General features: G+C 35.3%; 1 protein-coding gene across 9 annotated transcripts in view; it reads right to left on the bottom strand.

Annotated features, from left to right (window-relative positions):
• The window catches only part of EPHA5 (EPH receptor A5), a 383,390-nt gene that overhangs the window by 289,818 nt on the left and 68,435 nt on the right, over positions 1–25,137 (bottom strand). For all 9 annotated transcript variants that reach the window (XR_006341773.1, XR_006341772.1, XM_043906637.1 and 6 more), the window contains exon 3: positions 14,670–15,333. Coding sequence is in view for 7 of the 9 variants with exons in the window: in XM_043906637.1 (XP_043762572.1) it covers positions 14,670–15,333 (664 nt within the window). In the remaining 2 variants the exon portion in view is untranslated. The remainder of the gene's footprint in view (positions 1–14,669; positions 15,334–25,137) is intronic.

The raw sequence follows: 25,137 nt of genomic DNA, 5'->3' as shown, positions 1-25,137 counted from the left end.
TGGGGAACATAAAATGGGAAAACACAGATTTGAAACAAACACACCGACATTAAAATGCCAGTTTCCCACTTTCTAGTTTTAGTTCAAACTAACCTCTGTGTGCTTCAGTTACCCCAGAAACTATGGCTCACAGGATGCTGTCAAGCTCAAAAGAGAGAATGTGAATAAAACATTTAATGGTCCCGGCACCCAGCAGGTCTCTGTACACGTGTCAACCCTTATTCTTCCTTACCACCCCATTTAAGATACTCTGACAATTCTGGCATTCAAAATTGTCATCTATTGTCAGTTTTTGTCATTTGTCATTTATTGGCCTTATTTCTTGGAATCTCTATTATTTCTAGTATATTATTGCTTTTCACACAGACTTGAAAGCCAAAATATTACCTTTGGCCAACTTTCGTATTTTCTAGGAACAAGGTTTCTTTTTTTTTTTTTCTCAGTTTGCATTCCATTATCTTCTGACTTCAGACGAAAATAACTTTTCTTCTGAGATCTGATCACAGGCTTGCTCTGGCCAGTCTTCCCCTTGATGATGCAGGTTGTTCTTGATTAAGACTTTCACCTTCAGCAGATTTTTCTAAAATTCAGATTTTTTTCTTTTTCTTTTTTTTTGCCTAACTCTGTCTCCTGAATGATTAATTTCTTCTTCTTTCAGTCCCTAATCAAAGTTTATTATTAATGGACTCTCCGTTCCTCTGCATGCACGCTAAGTCGCTTCAGTCATGTCCAACTCTTTGCAACTCTATGGACTGTAACCTGCCAGGCTCCTCTGTCCATAAGATTCTCTAGGTAAGAATACTGGAGTGGGTTACCGTGCCCTCCTCCATTCCTGTAACATACATTTAATTCCTTGCCACAGGCTTGGTTGGCCCAGTTTATTTCTCTCTTAAATTGAAATGTAAAAGTTCACATTTACACTCACATCCACTCACACTCAGAAACCTCCTGAGTCTTTACAGGCCCTGACCTGAGAAGCTGCCCCAGTGCAGACTGGTCAGAGTGTGCCCAGCTCCCAGGGTTCCAAGTCTCCTAGAAGGACAGCCCGATACCCCAGGGTGATGAAAGCAACACAAGCAAATGTTAGTTCAAAAAGCACAAGCAAGCGAAACTCCAGCACTTTGCCTATGGTTATTTTTCACTGAAATCACTTTCAACTTTTAGAGCTAACTAGCATGTACTGAGAATTTGCTCTGTGCCAAGTACTAGGCTTCGTGAGCCTCCAATCTTTAAAATCGAATCCAGGTTTCAAAATCATAAACAATACCTTTATTGACAGTGGAGACATTTTTTTTCCTGTGGATTAGTTTCTAACTTTATGTACTGAGAGCAATAACATCTCAGGACCTGGCAATAAAGCATGGAAGAAATCAAACCATAAAAATAAGGTGCTATCCCTGAGTATTATTTTGAGGCAACTACTAACAGATTTTTTCCTCTTGTCCATAGTAGGGGGAAAAGCTTCTATTTTGGATTTAAGTTCATTTTCACCTGAATTAAGAGTGAAGTTCCCCTAAGTTTAAGTGCATCGTCTGTTGCTGCTTGTCTGTTCAGGTCCGAAGAGGGAAGGCTGACTTAAGTGGGTTCTTCTATCACTGTGTAAATGCCCTCACCACCCCCTCTCTCCAGCCACTGACTGTGTCCAAGAAAAAGCTACTGCTGTCATAAAACAAGGAGCCCTCACTGTTGTGACATTTCATTTATCTGGGCAGCAACATGCTTGAGAGGAGACTGCCTCATTCTGAGTAAAGTATGGAAGACAATCAAAGCCAGTTAAGCAAACTAGTGTTGACATATTAAATCATGCTTGAACCAAAAGAGCAAAAACAGATGACACACAAAACCTTCTAAAGAGAATTTTAAATAAATAAATAATACGGGTCAGTCTGGTTCTAAAAAAAGAAGCTTTTAGCGTTGGAAAATACTGTGACTAGGTGAACATGGGGAAATCTTTCACAGGAGCCAGTGAATATGTTGCTCCCCGATTGTGAGGTGCAAAACTAGAGTTAGTGGCCTAGAGGGAAGCGTGAGGGAATACTGGGAAATTTGGGGTAAACCACATCATGTTACTTCTCAATCCATAAAACAGAAAATAAAATTTTGATACTCCTATTCTTTATTTAAGAAATATCCTAACAGAATCCTTTGCCAGCACTCAGAATTCATCAGAGGAAAAGCCCTTCTGCATATGGAGCAGTGTATTATTAGGTTCCCACACAATCACCCAGCAGGAACTTTGGAGCGTTCTTTCTCTATGTCTGATTCCTGCTAACAATTCCATCAAAGAAATGGAGTTATCCATCAGTCAAATTATCATTTGCTCTAATTGTTACTTCCCCCAAACTGTGGCTCTTCTTTATTCCCTTTCCTTTTCTTTTTAAAAAACTATATATCAACAGCACTCGAATGAGCAGGATATCTTCAAGCTCAGAAAAGATCAAAGCACATCAACAAATCACTTGAGTTCTTAAGGATGAACCCTACTGGTCAGCCATAAATGAAGACAAAGATTTAAACAACAAAGAGAATCAAATACTAGAGGATAAGATGGGATCTACATCCATGACCAGAAATAATAAAGGATACAAAAGCATCTCCATAAAGAAAACCAGTTATGAGGCCATGAATAGCTATAATTCATATTTTTAATGTAAAAGCTAATGAGTGATACAATTTTAGAGAAAAACTATTCTGGGGCTAGTGACTCCATGCCTTCCTGCTTTATAACAATAGGCATGTCCCTCTGGACTAATGTACAATCTAATTTAAAGGCAATAAATTATACTGTTTAGGTAAACAGCATACTTAATCTTTTTCCTGTGAGTAGTATAAACTAGATATATAAATAAATCAATTAGACAGATTGATACCTACAAATTAAACTAAGCATCTTATTAGTTGCTTAGAGACAGTCAGCTTTCTGTGCAACCCTCCAAAGCAGTTAAATAGATTTTTCACGGCTAATCCATACAGGAAGTATACTACATAAATCTAAACATGTACGGCAGAAAATATTTAATGTATTAGTTGTAATAGAAATATGGCATTAAGAAGAATCAGAGATTTTTACTTAGGATTACCATGGATGCTATATGTGGTTACAAACTACACATCAGTTTGTGGTTAAGGGTGTTACATACTGTTCAAAGTACAACAGTAAAATGAGAATCTAAAATTAAGGTACCATTCTAATGTCAAGTTTAAAATGTGGTGGCTGTGTGATACTAGGCAGGTTAATACTCTCCCTACTTCCAACCTCTGAACCACAATTTACCACTTTACTGAAGATCACAAAATTCACAACTAATACGTTAAATCCTGGTTAGCTAAAGTAATGTCACTGGATGTGCTAAAATTTAAGTATGTTGTTCCCACCCCCAAATTTAAGTTCTTTTTTTTCTGCAAAGGGATAATTTTGTTTTAGTTATTGTGGTATAAAGAGTTTATAAGTATAGGAAGATTTTCATCAGTATTATGGCTCCATATTTAGTACTGTGAAAAAATATGACTATTCTTATTTCAATAAATAGCATATTAACACAGCACTTATAAACTCCTGTCTTTTGTTTCCTTTATTCAGGATGAAATATTTATTATAATTACCAAGTTGGCTAATGACATGAAATTAAATTTTGCAGGTAATATTCAGTATGCTTGATGCTGAAATTGTTTTAAACAAAACAGTATGACTACTAGTCTGTTTCCAAATTTCAGAAATTTTTTTATACTCCTTTCTCAAAGCCAGGATGTCCTTTTCTTGAAATGAATTTTTTAAATAATTATTTTTTGAAGAAATTTGAAAGACTTCTGATAAAGGAATGTGGAAAGAATGTACAGAAATGGAAAAATTATTTCCCAGTGTTCTGCAAATCATTTTAATTCTAAAGAAACAAGCAGAAGAAGTAAAAGATATCCTTTTCTCTATCCATTTCCATGTTAAAATGTCAATTCTCCTTTCAAAAGTTACTTTACTTGGTTAATGTTTGATTTTTTTCAGCAGTTAACACTTACTAAATACTTTACTAACACTTTACTAAAATAAGATGTGTTGACTAAAACATATATGAAATGTATATTTGCAAAAAGGACTGCTTTTAAGTTATGATAAAATTAATACCAATGAATTTTGCATCTGACAGGTGGAGAGTGTTTCAGACTGGGACCTATATATCTTTCACTAATTTTAGCTTCCTATAGGTCAGTAATAATTTTTCAAAATTAAAAGTTTTATATTTGGGTATTGGATACTTAGGGAAATACAGACTGAAACTTGAGAGTTTATAAGTTCACCCAAGTCTTCTGGTTCCAACAACATGAAGTTCTAAGTAAAGGTGGAAACGCTCTAGGTACAAACATCTAGAATTACTAAATTAACTGGAACAAAGTTTGGGGCTTCCCAGGTGAGGCAATGATAAAGAATCTTCCTGTCACTGCAGGAGACACAAGAGACACAGGTTCTATTCCTGGGTGGGGAAGATTCCCCTGGAGTAGGAAATGGCAACCCACACCAGTATTCTTGCCTGGAAAATTCCATGGACAAAGAAGCCTGGTGGGCTAATCAATGGGGTCGCAAAGAGTTGGAAACACTGAGTGCGCACACACACACACACACACACACACACACACAGTCAATTTATATACTGGGACCCACAAAATGGAGGACAACGCAGCAGCCGAGCACATTTCGCGATTCTAAACCTAAATCACTAAATCAGCCTGCACTTATGAGAAACCTAACATACAGTGACCATTGTCCTACAACCCAGCTTCAGTCAGTCCACCTTACCCTAGAAAGTATGACCTGCTAGCCTTGTAAGGAAATCCAGATCTCTTAGCCAATCATTTCCTGTTTCCATGCTGCCTCTTACTAATGCTCTAAAAATCTCACAATGCTCAAAATCCAAGAGAAGGGTCCCATAGGTGGTGAGGCATTGTACTCCCACAATTCATGGATTATTTTCTCTTAAATAAAGGATATCAAACTTATTAACAAATTGTCTGTTTTGCCACTTGGCAGGACTCATTTGCTATGCTTTGTTTTAATGCAGGGAAATTTTAAGACAGCAATAAATTTGTAAATCTGGGAATAGAAATCCACAGGCAGCAGGAAAGATAGAGGGAGCTGAAGCATGGAGTGCTGCCTTTAATGCTGATCCTATCCTGCCTCTCTGCAGGCCAGAAGGGCTGAGGATGAGTGTGGGAAACTATAGACTTGTCTTTTAACATTCCAGGGTCCAGGAAGAAAGACCATAACCTTGTGTCAAGTGGGAAGCCCTTCAGAGTCTGAAACCTTGAGGAACCAGCTACACTCTTAAGAAGACACTGAGGAGGAGGAGGAGAAAGAGAAGAGAATTTGAAAAGTTAGATAGAATAAGACAAAGCATTAATATGCTTATCATTTCTGTGTTGTTTATACAAGTTCAATCCTAAAGAAAATCAACCTTGAATATTCATCAGAAGGACTGATGCAGAAGCTGAAGCTCCAATATTTTGGCCGCCTGGTGCAAAGAGCCTACTCATTGGAAAAGACCCTGATGCTGGGAAATACTGAGGTCGGAGAGGAAGAGGGTGACAGAGGATGAGATGGTTGGATGGCATCATCAACACAATGGACATGAGTTTGAGCAAACTCCGGGATATAGGGAAAGATAGGGAAGCCTGGTGCTGCAGTTCCTGGCGTTGCAAAGAGCTGGACATGACTGAACGACAGAACAGCAGTATATTTGGGTATAAATCAGAGAGTTGGTAAGGTATAACCTATGAGCCAAATCCTTCCTGTCACCTGTTTATGTAAATAATTTTTATTGGAATACAGAAAAAAAAAAAAAAGACACTGGGTAAAAGACTGTCATACACAAAGAGAGCCCAAGAGGTTTATGAGTGTAGGACCTCTTCTTGAGGTGGGGGGTGCAGAGAAACTGGTCTTTAGGAATCAAAATCTGTGGCCTTCCCTGGATGAGGTTTTAGAGTACAAATTTATACAAAACACTAAAAGCCAGCAAAACTTAATCCAAACTATCATGATACTCCTTAATCTGGGCCACACTTTACAGTCACCTAAGGAGCTTAAAAAGAATACTGCAGCTCTGACCAGCACCACACAATGGAATAAGAATCTCTTACAGGTTTGCCCAGCAATAATATGGTTTCAAATTATTAAAATTATTGTGTTGCACTGTAAAAGTGTATAGAAGAGAAGAATTAGATAAAAGCTGGTCCCAATAATCTCTCAGTGGGAGGAAATGTTAAATCATGTGAATAACTTCTACAAGCCAATACAAAAAAAAGCACTCCAAAAATGTAATTCATAAATTGGAATGAATTGGACATAAGTGCCATTTTGTGCCCTTTTCTCTAGTTAGCTGTGGTTTGATTTTTCCCCTAATTTACCAACATTTTTTTTACTGATGATAAATAACCGTAGAAAGCATTGATATTTAATATGGCATTCCAAAGTCAAGAAGTAATTATCAGAAAGAAAAAAGGAAACAATTTCATTAGGTCTAAAACTGTCAAAAGTTATATAATTACAATCTATATCAAAAGGTTATCTCTGCAGGTCCCTTTTGTACTATTTAACATTACACCTAGGAGGAAAGTTGGACTCAATCTGACTTTGTATTTGGCCGCAGTCACATAACTACCAAATGGAAGCGTGAGATTTGAACTGAGAGCTATATCACCTTCAAGCCCAAAGCCCTCTATTTAGTGCAAATCAAAAATCTCCTGGTCATTTCAGATCAATTTTGAGGTTTTAAGTCTACTTAATGATTTTATGCCAGTGTTGGCTACTTTGTTTCTTATCATTTGCATCCATTTCTTTTTTAATTTCTTGCTCTTAAGAATCTAAGAACACCGAAATATTTGTTAAATCACACTCTGTGAGTTTTCAACATTAAATTTTCCTGTACACACAACTTTTCCCATGACAGCTATACTGATTTACATTATCAAACTGTGAAAATCCTTCTGCTGCTATCTGGATAATAAAAAAAAGCAAACAGTAAAACAGAAGGACTATCTTTTGGTTTCCCGGCACATTATTTAAATTACAGATTTTAAATCAGTTCTGAATATAACAATTCATATATGGCAATATATAAAGCCTTTATCATTAAACTTTTTTTCTGAGAATTATCTTTCCATATTAATTTATGTCTGTATTTCTGTATTAATTCTATACATTTCTATACTAATTTATTATAACAAAAGCAGTCTATTCAAGAACATCATTTAGACAAATACTTTCTATCAAGAGATTTTTTTGTATGAACCACTTGAACATAAATATAATAATCTTCCATCCAACAGGTCATAATGGAGCTCTTGATCAATAATACTAAAATTCCTTTGCACAGTAACAATATGGAATGTGCTATCATCATAAGACTTTCTAGAGACTGACTCAAAATAAAATGTACAAAGTAGTTATTACTATTACTGCAAATCTGAGGCATAGAATCTATTTTTTTATATTTATTCTAAATATGGGATAGGAAAGGGAGACTCAAGACTTTGCCTAGTATACTCTTTATATGAGTGAGAAAGTAGGAATGCAAAATCAAGGTCAAAAGTTTGTCTAGGAGGAATTATGGAGTGTTTGCTGCATCTATGTCCTTTCCTTCATTGCCAAATCTTTATCTTTGTTTAACTATGTACACATAGTTGAAGATTTACAAGTTACCAACAACTGCTGAACCAATGAAACATTAAGTTCTTAAAAAACAAAAAGTGTTATTCTTTCAATTGGTATAATAATTTGCAAGTTGCCATTCACCAGTATTACTCAGAAATAAACTGAGTTGTTTCATATTTGATATGCATCTATTTGACCTTAGGTATTACCAGGAATTCTCTGTCCTTAAGGTAAGTATAATATGTATATGAATAGCCTCTTTTAGCAGGTAATTTCAGGGAGTAGAATCCCTTTTATTCTCAGATTTTAATATGCAAATACATTTTAATATGACTTTAGAAAGAAAAGAGGTATATCCAAAATTAATATAATATGATTGATCTCTGCATTGAAAGATTTCTTCTGCTTGTTAAGCTGTACCCTGTCCTCTTCATACAGCTTTTTTTCCACATCTACATTAAACATCACCCTTTCAGAGAAACATTTTCTTACCACCTTTCTAAACTTACACACTCACCCTGCCAGTAACAACTCTCATAAGTTGTGACTGTAGGTGTGAGTCCATATGTATGTTTGTAAGCTATCTGTCTGCATTTGTAGGATACAGGAACTGTATACATAGACTACAGTGCCTAGTACAATAACTTAAAGAATGAGTGATAATATCAAACGGGAGAGCAAATCTTTCATAAAGGAGGTTACAATATATTTACACAGTTTTGACCACCTACTAAATTAAAATGTAGGATCATCCTTTGATAAATGATGCTATTTAAGGATATACTCTCTAGTTTGAACAAACTAGAGAATTTTTCTTAGTCGAAGCTACCATGTATTTTCCAATAGACAGACACATATTCCTGTAAACAATTTTACTTTTAATGAGAGAGCTAAGACATAGCTATTGTTTATTGAATAAGCACTGTTTTCTACGCACTATTCTAAATAATTTTCATACAATGTCTCATAGGATTGCTATGAGGTAGCTATTAACAGAGATGAGGAAAACAAGGAATAAAGAGATCTGATAACTTGGACATTGGTTATATAACTGATAAATGGAAGCAGCAAGATTTGAATCCAGGTATTCTGGTCCAGAATCTGATGCTTAAGAAACTAGAGTATGTTGCCTCTCACCAGCAGCATATTTTCAGATATTCCATGTCTCTATATTCAAGTTAAATTAGGCAAGTTTCAAAATGTACACCCATTTTAAGAAATGTACACTTCTTTCATTCTTTAGAAAATTGTCCACTTTGGCATAGGTAACCAGTCTATAAATATATTTAGTTTCAGCAGCACATCTGTTAACATAGGCAGAGGGAATATATTTCACTTAGTGGTTCTCAACTAAGAGAGATTTTGCCCCCAGGGAAGATTTGGCAATACATGGAGGCATTATTGGCTATTAAAAATCAGGAACGGAGTACCCTACCGAATCTAGTGACTGAGAGGCCAAAGTGAAAGTTGCTCAGTCGTGTCCAACTCTTTGCGACCCCATGGACTATACAGTCCATGGAATTCTCCAGGCCAGATTACTGGGGTGGGTAGCTGTTCCCTTCTCCAGGGACTCTTCCCAACCCAAGGATCAAATCCAGGACTCCCGCACTGCAGGAGAATTCTTTACCATTTGAACCACCAGGGAAGCCAGGATGCTGGTAAATGTCCTACGGTAAACAGGAACGCCCCAAAACAACTAGTTTCTGGCCCCAAATACTAACAGTACTAGTGTTTTGAAACCTTGATTTCGAGGGGGGGTAAGCACACTAACATTTTAATATTAAACATAATATTAACATAAAAAGCCATAACATTTTAATAGAATTAATCCAAAATTATTCAAGTGAGGAGATAAAAAGAAAACCTATTTTTCTCATGTGCAATACCTGCAAATAGATGAAATGACTTAATCACTTAATTGTCTTAGTGGTGGTTCACAGCAATAGGACACACACACACACACATATATATGGACTCACACACCATTGACACCAATCACTCTGTGATTTCAAAATCACAGCCTTTTGTTAAAATTTTTAAATCAAAATTAGTTTCCTTCTGTTGCATAAAAGAGCATACCAAAAAGGACCAAAGTTCAACCCCTTTGATGCTTTTTGGTAACATGCCTAATTAAAAATAACTAGGCTCTCCAATGCATAATTACACGAACACCTAATACTCTAAATTTCCAGCCAATTTTGCTTCACACATAAATACGCACCAGAAGTCTGCATGATCGACATGCTACTCCCTGCAGTATCTTTACTGTTTCTGAATCAAGGCTCCTTCTTAGCTCAGTATTTTCACTACATTTCCTTGCTGCGCAATCATCTCCCAGTTGGACAATTAATAAGTGCTTTTTCTCCACAGCCCTTGGCATGTAACCCCCCTTACCCTGTATTTGAGCATGCACTATATACCTGCTTCACTCACTGGTTTTGGCAGTGACCCACAATCTAAATCTCTTTCCTCCATTTGATATAAGTGAAACTATAATTATCTAGAGGTAATTTCAAATTACTACTTCATTTCACTAGCAACTGATGAAGATTAGTGGTCTTGCCTTGCATCTGAGTAAGTCAGCAACATAATCACAAGAGAACTCAGCAGGCAACATTTGATTCATGTGAACTCAATTACTTCTGTCAAACATATTCACTTCAACAAAAAGCAGAAACTTCCAAAATGGGTTTTTGCTAACAGTTTTGTACTCAAAAAAATTACACATGACTCAAGGGAAAAATGGCATGAATTTTCTCAGAAATAATAATAAATATTAAGTATGAAAACATGCTTGTAAAATGGATTTAATATATTATTAGTACCTGAAAATAAAGAATATCTCAAACAAATAAATTTGAATACTTAAGGCAGTTTATTATAGAAAATTTAGGCATATACGTAAGCCTTCAAAAAATAAATGCACTCTGTATTTTAAGTTGATAACAGAAACCAGCATATTCGGTTACTTTGTTAAAATCAGATAATTATGGAAAAGGTAGTTAAATTCTTATGAAGGAAGTTAAATAAGGAGACATGGAGATGATAGATCATGATCTGCTACTGATCAATGGACAGGGACTCCTGAATCACTTCTTGGTTGTCTTCTGGGTTGAAGCCATATGTTAATGAGCTGTCTAGCATTTTGCTTCTTGAAGATTTAGTTGCTAAGAGACTGTGGGTCAGGCCTATCATGCCCTCCTTGTGAATCAGCTCACATGAAAATGATCTGACAGCAACTACCTGGTCACCTCCTAGGAAATCTTAATATATGATAATCATTACAATAGGTTTACTCAACTTTAGCTTCTTATATTTATAGCCTTAATTATATCACAACATATTTTGATTATCAAAGAAACCAAGTAATTAAATGTAAGTATGTAATAAAGCTATATTTATAAATAAACACATTTTAGCATGTGATGCTTTGAGGTCTACAAAAATCACTGATAACCTCTATAACAGTTAATATATCATATGCCAATCATATACCATTTAGTATTTGAAACTTTGAAAATTTGGCCTGAGAATCTTAGGACTAAGTAAAGATTAATTTAAAAGACATTTGTCAATTTTGTGACCAATGATGTTTCCTACAGGTAAGTACAAAGGTAAACAAAATTACTTATTTAAAATTAATAATTTTAACATAGTATTTATAAAATAGATAACTAACTTTTGAACTGTGGTGTTGGAGAAGACTCTTGAGAGTCCCTTGGGCTGCAAGGAGATCCAACCAGTCCATCCTAAAGGAAATCAGTCCTGAATATTCATTGGAAGAACTGATGCTGAAGTTGAAACTCCCAATACTTCGGTCACCTGATGGGAAGAGCTTACTCACTGGAAAAGACCTTGATGCTGGGAAAGATTGAAGGCAGGAGGAGAAGGGGACAATAGAGGATGAGATGGTTGGATGGCATCACCGACTCCATGGATGAGTTTTGAGTAGGCCCCAGGGGTTGGTGATGGACAAGTCTGGCATGCTGCAATTCCTGGGATCATAAAGAGTCAGACGTGACTGAGCAACTGTACTGAACTGAACCAAGAGAGCTAACAGGAGCAAAGCCACGCAGGATCTTAGGCTATTTTATAAACTTCATTTGAAGGAGACAATTATGCATATATATATATATATATATGTATATATATATATACATACATATATATTCGAGTATAGTTGATTTGCAATGTTGAGTTAGTTCCAGGTGTACAACAAAGTGAATTAGTTATTGCATATATATATATGTGTGTGCACTTTTTTAGATTCTTTTCCTATACAGGCCATTACAGAGTAGTGAGTAGAGTTCTTGTGCTATACAGTAGATCCTTATTTTCTTATTAGTTATCCATTTTAAATACAGTAGTGTGTTTATGTCAAATCCAATCTCCCAGTTCATCCTTTAAAAAAAAGGAAACTACTGAAGTACTTTAAGTGTCTTGGGAATAGGAAGGGACTGGGAGGATAGGTTTGTGCAACTATCAGATTTGTATTTTTGTACAGGTGACACACTCACATGGCTCAAAACCCAAAACTATATAAAAAGCTATTCATTATTTAAAAATAAAGTTTCCAACAAGATATGCTAACAGATTGGAGGAAAAAGGAAACAGAAAAGTGGATGATTTTATGAGAGCTGTGTGGGAAATTTATAAATACTTTGTGAGGTATTGAAACTGAGAAGTGAGCAGGAAGGATATGTCAAGAATGATTCTTAGATTTCTGACCTACCAAGGATATTTCCAAAACAGCAAGATCCCCACTTAGAGGTTTGTGGATAGCACATTAAAACTGAAGAAAGAGTTATAGTGGAATTTTATATGACACACACACACTCATACATTTACATTTGCACATACATATTTTGAATAGGTTTAAATACATATATTTATTTATATGGGACCATCTGCGACGCCCTAATTTTCCAAGACAAACCTTCAACATTTGTTTATTCACTCAGTAAATTATTTACAGAATAAATGCTTGAAATTCCTCATAGAATGGCCACATATCACTGGTACACGGGAAAACACCAAGAGGCACTATTCACACAGACTATGTTGTGCAGAACATCTTCTGGGGCAGGGACTGGGAGGGGCTGTGTAGTCTACTGCCTTCATGACCCCACTGCCCTCGCTCCTCCTACCAGAGGAGGGTAATAAGCACATTAAGACAGAATCCAGTTGAGTGAAGCTTCTACCAAGCGGCCTCTCCTTTTTCTCTCGGGCCTCTACTCCTCAACTGCTAAGAGTGTGAGAGAAGAAAGACGCAGTGGATTCATCATGCACTAAGAGCATCCTGTCAGAATACTACTTCCCCCAGGTATTTTCATGATAAGCACCTGCAAAATATTTTAACCCCAGCAACAATAAAAAATTATCCTCTGAATGCAAAGGTCCTTTATACCCTGTACCAATCTGGATGAAGACAAAGATCATTGTGTTCTGAACTAAAGTTACCACATATCATTCATGAAAATGATATAAATAGATAATCAAATAGAGCATGCTGCCTTTTAATACTGGTAAACAAATTCTTAGAAATAGTAAGATTTTGTAAGCATTTTAGGGAAAACAATGCAATGTAGTCAATGGATTATGTTTAACTCCCACTGCTGATCCTACAGTTACATATATCTTCACCCATGCCAAGAAGATGGCTCAAAAAGAGAAGTTAAGGTAATGTTAGTTAAAACTTTCCTTTAAATTCAACCCTAAATAAAATCTGATTCATTTATTTGACAAATTTAAAGGCATATCTGAAAAATAATTTTGATTTAATAAAACTTTATATACAAAGGAATAGAGAGTTGTAGATTACATGGAGAAATAATCATGCACTTAATTGTAGATGATAATACAAACATGAGCTGATGTAAATATGGTGCAATGCATTTCTAGAGATAAATAAGCAATGTCAGTATGGTTTACAGATTAGTGTTGTTTTCCTGGCTCTACAGTCAATCTACAGTCAAGCCTGAAGAAATGTGAGCAAGGCTGAGCCACATTACATACTGAATTTAGAAAATAAATTGCACCTGAAGCTACCAATGGGCATAGGGGAATTCTCAGTATTTGGTTTTCTCTTCAGTTAAGACACATTAACTCTCATTACCTATTTGGTATGTGCATATCATGGTGAAAACAAGTTCGGGTTCATAAGGATAATTTTTTTTTTCCTCTAAGGAAAATGTGTTTTCTTCCTCATAAGCTGTTCTTCACTTTGACATAAAGTACTATCCTGTTTCATGAAGCCACTGAGAAAGATCCAAGTTTTAAAGGGCAAGTCACCACACTGTGGACAAAATCAGAGTATTTTCAAATGAAAAAGAAGCATGCATGATCAAGTTTCAATTTAAAAGAAAAATTAAAACAGAAAAAAAAATCCAAGTGCAAACTGCTTTGAAATGACCTTTCTGTATTGGTTCCATCTCCAGTTACTTTCTTGGGCACTACTTATTATGCATTTAAAGTTAACCTGTAAATTCTTAAAAGCAAGTATGTAATAGCTATTATATGCAAAGAACACGGTAAACTAAGTCCTGTCACTTTCCACATATGTCCAATGAAGTTCATATGGCAGAACTTATACCTAAAGAATTTTTAAAAGGCAGTTAAAAGCATGCCAAAAGTCTCATGGAAGTTTACATCTGAATTTCACATAACAAGAGTATTATTTTTCTCTTCAGAGAGACAGAGTCATGACAGAGTAGCAGATAAACAAAGAAATAATCCCTTGATGTGAGTAGCTCAAAAATAAAATTCCTGAAAGCAAAATGAATATGAAATACTACACTGCAAGTAAGACACTCTCTGAGTACTAATTATGTATATCCAGTAGAATATAACTTCAAATCTTTCATCATTGCCAGAAGTTTTAAAATTCTGAGAGGAGAGAAATCAAACTTGAAGAGAAATAATCTCCATAAATTAGCAAAGTAAAAGGTCATTTGCTCATAATCACTGGAAGATATACATATACATGATCCAAGGGAAGCAGACAGCCCCTGCAGATCCGCAGGCAAACTCTTACCTTGACAGGTGCCGTTTTTCTCTTCGTATCCGGCCTTGCACATGCATTTCCCAATGGGGACCAGCCACTCCCCTTCAGCGCTGCAGTGCATTTTGGGTGGTTCATCTGTCACCGAATGGTTGACACAGGAGCCTGCCACTTCAAGTAACTGTGAAGAATCAGCTCCAGTAATTGTGTCAGGGAAGACAGCTAAATGTCGCACCACAGAAGGGCATTTTTTATAATACACTCGCACTGAAACAAGAGCAATGCAAGCACCCACATCTTGAAAAGCGAGATAAAATCCCTTTTTGCTTAGAGGTCCTACATCTCTGACCTCTGTATTCAGTTTCATGACACGGTCACCAAGATCAAGTTCTGTAAAGCTTTCATCGGCAGCAATGGTATCAATTTTGATGTACTGGTTTTCCTTGATGTTTCTCCCATTCTCGTTATCTGACTCAAAGTAATACATGTTGAAAGTCTCCTTACAGGTCCCCAGCCCTCCAGGAAGACTGTTGCAGTCCCGCAGAGTAAACTTGAGTTCTATGAAGATTCTCGAAGCACCTTCGTTGGAGATCCAACTGGTCAAAAGCCAGTTATTCTGGTTCTGTTCCATAACTTTGCATACTTGGTATGTGTGGATAGGGGCATAATTTTCATCAACTTCACCAATCTCTTCCCACTGTAGAATATAAAATAGAAAAGACAGTAAAAAGATGATTAGAAAATAACCAGCAAAATAAAAGAAAATTAATTCAGATGTAAAATTTCTGCAGCCTCAATATACAATATTGAGAGAAGGAGATACACAATGAAAATTTTAAAAAATAATTTCCCTTTTCAAGTTAAATAAATCAGCAATATATTAGTCATTGTCTCAAATGTAACTCAGGTGTGAACACATGTGAATGATATTCTCCAGAAAAATCCATGTATTTCAGAGTAAAAATAAAATTCAATATGGGATATGATTAACAAAAAGCAGTGAAAGGGAAGTATGCACATTTGGAAGAAAGTTTGTAGAAAAGGAAATACAATTTTTTTAAAACCATAACAATGAGAAAAAAGCAGCAAATGAAGAAAAGAAGGGAGAAAAACATAATGACTGAATTCACACTCAACTCTCAAACAACACAACAATGTAATAAAACTTGAAAGGAAATACATTAGCCTAAAATTAATAGTTTATTTCATTGAAACAATCTGGTGGGACTCTTTTAAAAACTGTGTTGAAAGTCATTCAGCCATGTCCAATTCTTTGCAACCCCATGTGGAATTCTCCAGGCCAGAATATTGGAGTGGGTAGCCATTCCCGTCTCCAGGGGATCTTCCCAACCCAGGGGTCGAACCCAGGTCTCCTGCACTGCAGGTAGATTCTTTACCAGCTGAGCCAAGGAAGCCCAAGAATACTGAAGAGGGTAGACTATCCCTTCTCCAGCAGATATTTCCAACCCAGGAATGGAACCCGGGTTTCCTGCATTGCAGGCAGATTCTTTAACAACTGACGTACCCCCAAATTGTGTTATGAAGGGTTTATTCATACATGTTCCCACAAATATAAACCTAAAGACAGAAAGAAAATAGAGATATGCAAATTATAGACTAGTAATATGATGGAGAAGGAAATGGCAACCCATTCCAGTATTTTTGCCTGGAGAATCCCAGGGACGGAGGATCCTTGTGGGCTGACATCTATGGGGTCACATGCATGCATTGCAGAAGGAAATGGCACTCCAGTATTCTTGTCTGGAGAATCCCAGGGACGGAGGAGCCTGGTGGGCTGCTATCTATGGGGTCGCACAGAGTCGGACACGACTGAAGTGACTTAGCAGCAGCAGCAATATGGAGAACCTTGTCATTTCAAATACTAAGTGATTTTTTGTTATACATAACTTGAGAATGCATTAATTCTTTCTTACTAAAGCTTATTTTATGCACAATGACCTTAAAAGTTATGATTATATATACAGGATGTAGAAAAATTAAGCACGATTTATATAGCTTTCAAACTACTATTCAGTCAAGTAAGAGATCTAAACCTCTCTCTCCTCGCAAACTATCAATACTACAGTTTTGAGAATGTCAGTGTACCATACCACATTTTATACAGTGTAAATCAGATTTTTACTCTTCATAAAGATGTTATTATAACAAAATATTTTAAACCTGTCTAGAATCTGTGGGAATAAAAGTACATGCAATTTTGTTTTAAATCTTTAAAAATTATCCTGAAACACAGAGAGCAATGAAACCGTACATACTGACTTTCAATAAATCCAAAATGTGATTTCAGACATTAAGTATTATAGATAATAAACTTCATAGAACTTCATTTCTTTAGACATGAAATTAAATGGAGCGTTACTGCTTGATTCTGTTCAACTGACACCGATGTGAAAAATGGCATCAGAAGGGATGCACATAAATCGTATACCTTCGATGGCCCCTCTCAGAATTCTAGCTGCCATCAGAAAGACAAGTAAAAGGTGTTAATGAGGGAAAACTGATGAGCTCATTCAAATCACAAGATAGACATCAAGACTGTATCTTACCTAACAACATTTACATTAGAGTGTTACATGAAACCTTCGTTCATTCATTTAATTTCACCTTTGCCCCCTCTCACAATGTATATAAATCGTACTTTGCCTCTGATTTTCTTAATCAGCTTTGTCTCTCATTAAACTATTTACGGTTTCTTCATGAAGCCATCCAGGTATCCATGCTATTTATTACAAATGGTTACTAAATGCCATGCTTAATATTTCATGGAAAAAAAGCATCTCAACTAACCAAATGAAAATAACAAAAATGATTAATTTATTGTAAGAAGATTAAATGTATTTCCTTTGAATTAATAAATCAGAAAAGAGCATCAAAAAAGCTCTTCCCTGAAAATGGAAAACCAAAATGCCACATTCTCTCTGTTTTAAATTCTCTTATTTTTTAAGAGTGCTCCAATGCAAATCACAAACATATTTCTAATCCCTGGCCTTGAATCATTTATAAAAGACCTATTTCTGCATCATATAGTCCAACAGGTCCCTGCTAGCAAGTCAAAAGAACTGGACAAGTAAAAGGAATAGTAGCATTTTGCAAGATAATAAGGCAAGAAATTAACAGTCTTTGTCTGTACAAAGAGCAAGGTACCACAAATATTATTAAAAATGCAAGCCAAGCAGCACTTGACAAGACAGCTTAATAGGTACTGCTTCGGGTGATAATTTCTAAGTATGTGCTTAAGTATGTTACTCCTCTGAATATTCTCAATTAATAAGAGAAAAACTGTAATTTTCTTTGATGTTAGAATATATCACAGTGGGATTTTATTTATCTTTCTTTTCAAGTGTCCAAAATATAAATGAAGGCTCACATTTTCTATTTCTAATGAATGAATAGGAATAATTTAATTTAAATAATTATGGCCATAAGCCATTCAGAGACTCAAAAAGGTAATATAGATGCATTTCCAATAAATAGCTGCTCCTATTTAGACAAATACACTAAGAAACAAACAAAAATATTTCCTTTATTTTAGATTGGCTAGCTGAAAAAAAATGCTGAATTCTTCAAAGTTGTCTTCCCTTTTAATACAAAGAAGACATCTTGCTATCCTCAGCAAATATCTTATTTACAAAGAAGAAACAAGTGGATGAAGAGAAAGTAACACTCTCCAAGAACTTAAGATAACAACAGGTATATTCCTAGACACTTTTGCAAATGTCATGTCAACGAATTACCATAATTTAAAGAAGAGCATAGACAGAAAATGCAATATTTTCAGTGTAATTTTGTTGGAATTCCTATGCTTCCATAGCATAATAAAAGTATTTGCTGATTACTGTAAGTGAGGTGCCTGGGCAGTTTGGACTCGTGGTCACTGCACATAATTTAGTGGGTTTAGTTCTATTCTTGTCCTGCTACTCCTCAAACCCCACCCTCTAAGCCTAGACTTTTCTCTGTGTTTGTTTTCTCCTCATTCCTATTCCTTTGACTTAATATTAAAGAATTGATTACACACCCAGCTTGAGCTGGCTTAATATCTCTCTCAAACTCTTGGGCTTGCTTCTTTCCCCGCTGGCCACTGAAAACAAATCAGTTTCATTCTAATCCCGTGTTTGGCCAGGCATCAAAAGTCAGCCACATTCATCAGAGAAGTGGAAAAGAAAAGGACTGGTTTTCATATCCATATGTGTATTATGGAATTACCAACTTTTCCTACGCAAGCTATTAAGGGCTGTTTTCTCCCTGCCGGCTTCTCACAGCCCTATTTGATTTCTTCCCCCAAGCTCACACTGTCACTTATATTCTTAGCATTTATTTCTATTCCAAGCCCCTTACCTGTACAACACCTTGTGTGCATTCACAGTTTAAAATACTGAATCAGGACACTTAGCCTAGACTAAAATCTCCCCTTACATTATGTCCCCAAATACACACGAAGAATCATCACATGAACGGAGTCATTTTGACCTTTCAGGTTATGGGGACGCCTGGTATTTAGTTCTGTTTTCATTATTGTGTGTTTATATGTTTTACATAGAGATTAATTTACTGAGGCTAAAGTAGAGTGATCAGAAGCACTGTAGCAGAGGCCTGTATATACACACTTAACTGATCTTGTATAAAGGAAAGATTATCAGCCTGAAGTCCTAGAATTAGTCCCAGCTTTTACAGTATCAAGATGCATAAACCAAGAATTAACCACTGGCATATTGGTTACATAATCTAGAATGAGAACTGAAACTCTGTATCCCAGACATCTAATATCCAATATAAAAACATCATAAGTGACCTTAAAAGATCTACTTCCATTGTTTACTTTAGAAATGAGAAAAATCAAAGACCAGATTTTCTCAAGCTCACAAAATACCACCCTGAGCACCTCCTCTGTCCATCCCGTCTCTGCCTCTGCCTTCATATTGGCATGTCTGTCCATGAAGTCTGGATTTGTGTGTGGGATTCCTTGATTCACTACACTAATTTTACTCCACTTTGTTGAAACTAAATTCACATTTTCTTTCAGACATGATTTAACCATAACTAATTCTTCTTCTTCCTTTCTCCCTTCTATCTTTCCTTTCTTTCTCTCTCTTTCTCTCTATATTAATACTCTGAAACAGATATGAAGGTAAAGACACAATTCTTTTTCTCTACTATATCTCAGAATCTGATACCATAAGACACAGGGTGGGAAACTCAGTAAATATTTTATAATGAATGAATTAATATCAAACACATATATGTTCCTCCTAAGTTCAGAGATATGTTAATATGAAATTTGAAATAATTCAAACATGGTAAATAAATGATTATATGATTTGCTATTTTTTTAACTTTGAACAAAAATAAATGTTGTTCTCTGTAAATTTTCTGAACTTTATAAATTCAAATAAAGGAATGTTTTATAAGCTCATATTTTTGAAAATTAGTCTTCAGTGAAAACTTCTAGGAACTTAAGACACTATTTTTATTCTTATCATACAACTAATTTCAGTTTAGTCTTGCATATTAACCTGTAGAACTAGCTTTCTTTAGCATTATATTTTCCCAGTTATAACTTAAGAACTTAGTACAGATTAATTAGATACTTTTAGCATAAAATGTTTTAACATATTCAGTTTTTATTTTTCACTTACTAGCCTTTTTCATCATTCTATACAGATTAAAAGCCTAGGATGTAGCATATCAGTTACTGGCACTGTACCTTCTTTCCTTTTTGGTCAAACAATATTAGGACCATCTTAATCATTTTATTTGGCAGAGCAATGTTAAAACATAGCTAGGGATCAACTGCTTCCAGCATTACCCTGCAGTGACCAAAGCATAACTTTGCAACAAGACCTTGTTTATCACATTAAAGCGTCTTTGAATATAGTGTTAACTGTCCTAAAACTCAACATTCAGAAAACTAAGATCATGGCATCTTGTCCCATCAATTTATGGCAAATAGATGGGGAAACAGTGGAAACAGTGGTAGACTTTACTTTTCTGGGCTCCAAAATCACTGCAGATGGTGACTGCAGCCATGAAATTAAAAGACACTTGCTCATTGGAAGAAAAGCTATGACCAAACTAGACAGCATATTAAAAGCAGAGACATTACTTTGCCAACAAAGGTCCATCTAGTCAAAGCTACGGTTTTTCCAGTAGTCACATGTGGATGTAAGTGTTGGACTATAAAGAAAGCTGAGTGCTGAAGAATTGATGCTTTTGAACTGTGGTGTTGGAGAAGACTCTCGAGAGTCCCTTGGACTGCAAGGACATCCAACCAGTCCATCCTAAAGGAAGTTAGTCCTGAATATTCATTGGAAGGACTGATGCTGAAGCTGAAACTCCAATACTTTGGCCACCTGATGCAGAGAACTGAATCATTGGAAAAGACCCTGATGCTGGGAAAGATTGAAGGTGGGAGGAAAAGGAGATGACAGAGGATAAGATGGTTGAATGGCATCAATGACTCAATGGACGTGAGTTTGAGTAGGCTCCAGGAGTTGGCGATTCACAGGGAAGCCTGGCATGCAGCAGTCCATGGGGTCACAAAGAGTCAGACACACCTGAGCGACTGAACTGTCCATTATCCTTTAATATCACAACATTCTGTACAATGAATTTTGAAATGTTCCATAAGAAATTAATTCTAGGCTTCTCATTTTCTTCAAAAAACTGTTAAGATATCATTTATCATTTTTTTTATTTGTATGTGCAGTATGTTTGCTAACATCACTGAAGATATCCTGGCTTCATATTACTAATTAACTGCTGCTTTTAAAACAGTAGCACTTATCCAAGATCTTAGAAAGTGCCTGGGAAATGGTTTCACTCTGTGCTCAAATTCAGAATTCTGGGATTTTACCCCTTTTAACTAGTGATCAACACATTCCAATTACTACTGCATCATAAGTTTACCTAAAGTCTAGAATTTCCGGAAGCTTCCTGCTCTTTCAAAACTTAGATGAAATGCCACATAAAAAATCAGAAATTTCAAACAAACCAGAGATCTTTTGTTTCTCTATGTTTTTATAATAATTTATACTTTTAATATCAGATTTTTTAGATTCATTATTTCATTTTTTCAATGTTGCTATACTGATTGAAATTAGGTAAAATATACTCAAGTAAGAACATAAATGAATTGCTTACTTTCTCATTTTCTTATTTCCTCAGTTTCTCATTATGATAAATGATTACCAATATTCTTCCTGGGCTTCCCTGATGCCTCAGTGGTAAATAATCCACCTGCCAATGTAGGAGACACAGGTTCAATCCTTGGGTCAGGAAGGTCCCGTGGAGAATGAAAGGGCAACCCGTTCCAGTATTCTTGCCCAGGAAATCCCATGGACAGAAAAGCCTGGTGGGTTACAGTCCATGGGCCCGTAAGTGTCGGACATGACTTAGCAACTAAACAATAAAAAATATTATTCCTCATAACATTTTATAAGACTTGCTATGCTTATATAAAATCATTACATTTTTCCTTCCTATTGGATGTACGACTAAGCTCACCTGTCTCTGTGTGCATGCTGACATCTGCCATTACCTAATACATTCAACCCAGGACATTTCTTCTGAGAGAAAATAGGATAGAAAAATCCTCACAGAATAAGAGACTCAGGATCATTATTAACGGTAAAAAAAAAAGTGGAGAATCCTATTATTGTTGGGACAGAATTTTTTGTCTGTTCTTACTACCTTTGATGTGTTACCGTTCACTAGAAGCCATTCATCATTAAAAAGAAATACTGTATTATTAAGACCAGTGCATGCTGGACACACATATGAGTCCCTAAGCCTCCTGCCTGTCCAGTGGCTGCCCAAATGCTTAAACAGCGAGAGTCAAGTAGAAAACCAAATTTTCACTTGGGAGATAACACAATGCTTTAAAAGAAACTTTATTATAATTCAAAGATAATCATGGAACGTGTGAAAACCTCAAAGCTATATTGAGAATATTAATTTTCTCATTACGTACTATATGCATGATACAGTCATACAGAACACAACCACATCATTTTGCAGAGGAGTAAACAGATCTAGAGAGACCAATATGTTTTTAGTGCCAAATTGAAGTCTCAGATCAGAGCTTTCTGATATTAATTTTTTGTCCTTTAGAAGGGTTAAAATTCTAATAAAATATAGTGACACATGAAGCAATTCTAGCCATTATAAGAGACAGTTTTTCATTACCTGATGAACTAGGTATTTATGTTTTCATAACATAAAATTGTGGGCCTTTGTTGTGGATTTCTAGCACCCATCCTTCCCTGCTCAGTTTAGTGAGTTTTTGATCAAGACAACACAAGCCCACTGAGCAACAGAAACATCTCAGTTTTTATGCATAATCACCAGGACAAGATGGTTTTAAAAGAAAGATATTTGTAGTATTAGTTTCTGTTTCAGAAATTAAATCTAAAAGCTATTGCTTTTCAGTAAAATAAATATGACAAAATGTATCAACTTTCAGTGAAAATCATTTGAATCAATAATCTTGTTACATTTCCTCAATAATATATTAGTGGAAAAAAGATTGCATCAAATAGGTGTTTGTGTTGTTTAAAACATCTTTAAAATTCATGAGTATGAAATAGCAATATTGCTAGAAATGACTCAATTAATTTTCTATGTATGAAATAAAGCTGAAGTCAATTACTCTATTGCCCACAGAATAGTACAAATATTTATGGGCTCAAATTCAATTTGTGAAACAAAATCACCTGAGAAAGATAGAGATGAAAACTTTCAAGTTTATATGGATATTTTCAGATGGAAATTTATAGACAATTGAGCATCTGTCTACAACACTAAATAAGAATCATGAAAAGATTTTTTTTCACCTGGAAAATAATTCATATTTTTTCAAATGTCGCAGTCAGCATTTTTTTCCAAAAAGCAAAGAAAACATACAGATTCTTTCTTCATTTATTATTTTTTAAAGTTTTTTTTTATGTGGATCATTTTTAAAGTCTTTGTTGAATTTGTTGCAATATTGCTTCTGTTTTATGCTTTTTGGCCACAAGGCATGTAGGATTTAACTCCCCAACCCGGAATCAAACCTGCGCTCTGTACATTAGAAGGTGAAGTCTTAAGCACTGGACCGCCAGAGAAGTCCCTCTTCATTTATTCTTTAAAAAATATCCAAGTGCACAAGAAATGAATTAGAGAATGGAAAAAGCAAAAGCAAAATATCAGATAAGTATTCACAGAGAAGTTTATCACTTAAACAAAAAGGTATTTCTTATAAAATACTGTAATGAATATTATCTAAAAACAAAAAAGAAAAGACATATATCATGGCTGCTTCTATATTTGTCATTCCAGTTTTAAGAAGATATATATTAAACAGTTTCACATATATAAAATAATAAAAGATATCTGAATACCTCAAGTTTATAATTGACTTTTTTCTTGAAAAATCTACTTACAAAAACAAATTCAAACATTAATTGGTCAATAATAATTTTAAAAGGCAGAATGAGCTAAGTAAATACGTATGCCCAAAATTGGCAAATTAATAAACTCAATTAAAATCTCCCATTAAATATGGCATATTTGTGATTTTGTGCCATGTAAAATTTTTTAAAAAGCTGCTAGAAATGGATTTATAAGCCACTGATCTAGTTTAGTTCCATTTTATACAATGTATTGAGACACTTCCGTTTTTATGTGATAGTATCTTACCCTGTATATTTTCTGTCCTGTTACACCACGAAATAGTCCAAAATTTGATAACTTGTAAAACTGTAGTAATATAAATAATCTTTTGTGCACTCTTGCAGAAGTTCACCTAGTCTGTGAGTTCATATCTTGACAAAAAGATGACTGTGATCTCAATTTACAAACTTGCATTAGTAAGAGTGGTACACATTCACCACGGAGATTTTAAGATCTAACGAGTCATATGTTTCTCCTACGTTTCAGGGTTTCACGGTGGACACACACTCAGACACTGAAACAGACACTCACACACAGACACACAATGAAGAATTCCTTCCTGACAGTCATTATGAGATGTCAGAGAATGGTCCTCCAAGTGTTATTTAAATATACATGTTCCCAGTAACACTTAAAATTTTAGAGTGGCATTACTACTCTCTTCAATATAAATACTGTCCTGTTATAGACAGCTAAATATTCTATGGGGAAACCTTCTTTTTGAAGCAATATGAAAGTTTAGGTAAATGAGGAAAAAAACTGTTTCACTTGGAATTCAGTTTAATGAAAATAGATTAACCTTTGGTGCATTTAATGTTGTAGGCAAAACAGATACAATTATACACTCACTATTCTGGCAAAAAAAAGTTAAAAAGGAAAAAAGATTTCAGTAAACCATTTGCAACACTGGATGATTTATCCAGCCTAAAACATATACCAGAAAACACAACGTTGTCTGTGGTCCCGGTCTTTATGCCACCCTCATTTTTCAATAGATATTACATTTCTGGTGCAGGTATTACAAACAGCACCCATAATCAACTCCATGTCTCAC

Source organism: Cervus elaphus, chromosome 6, assembly GCF_910594005.1.
Source record: "Cervus elaphus chromosome 6, mCerEla1.1, whole genome shotgun sequence".
NCBI classification, from domain to species: Eukaryota; Metazoa; Chordata; class Mammalia; order Artiodactyla; family Cervidae; genus Cervus; species Cervus elaphus.
This window is presented reverse-complemented; position numbering and strand designations above follow the sequence as displayed.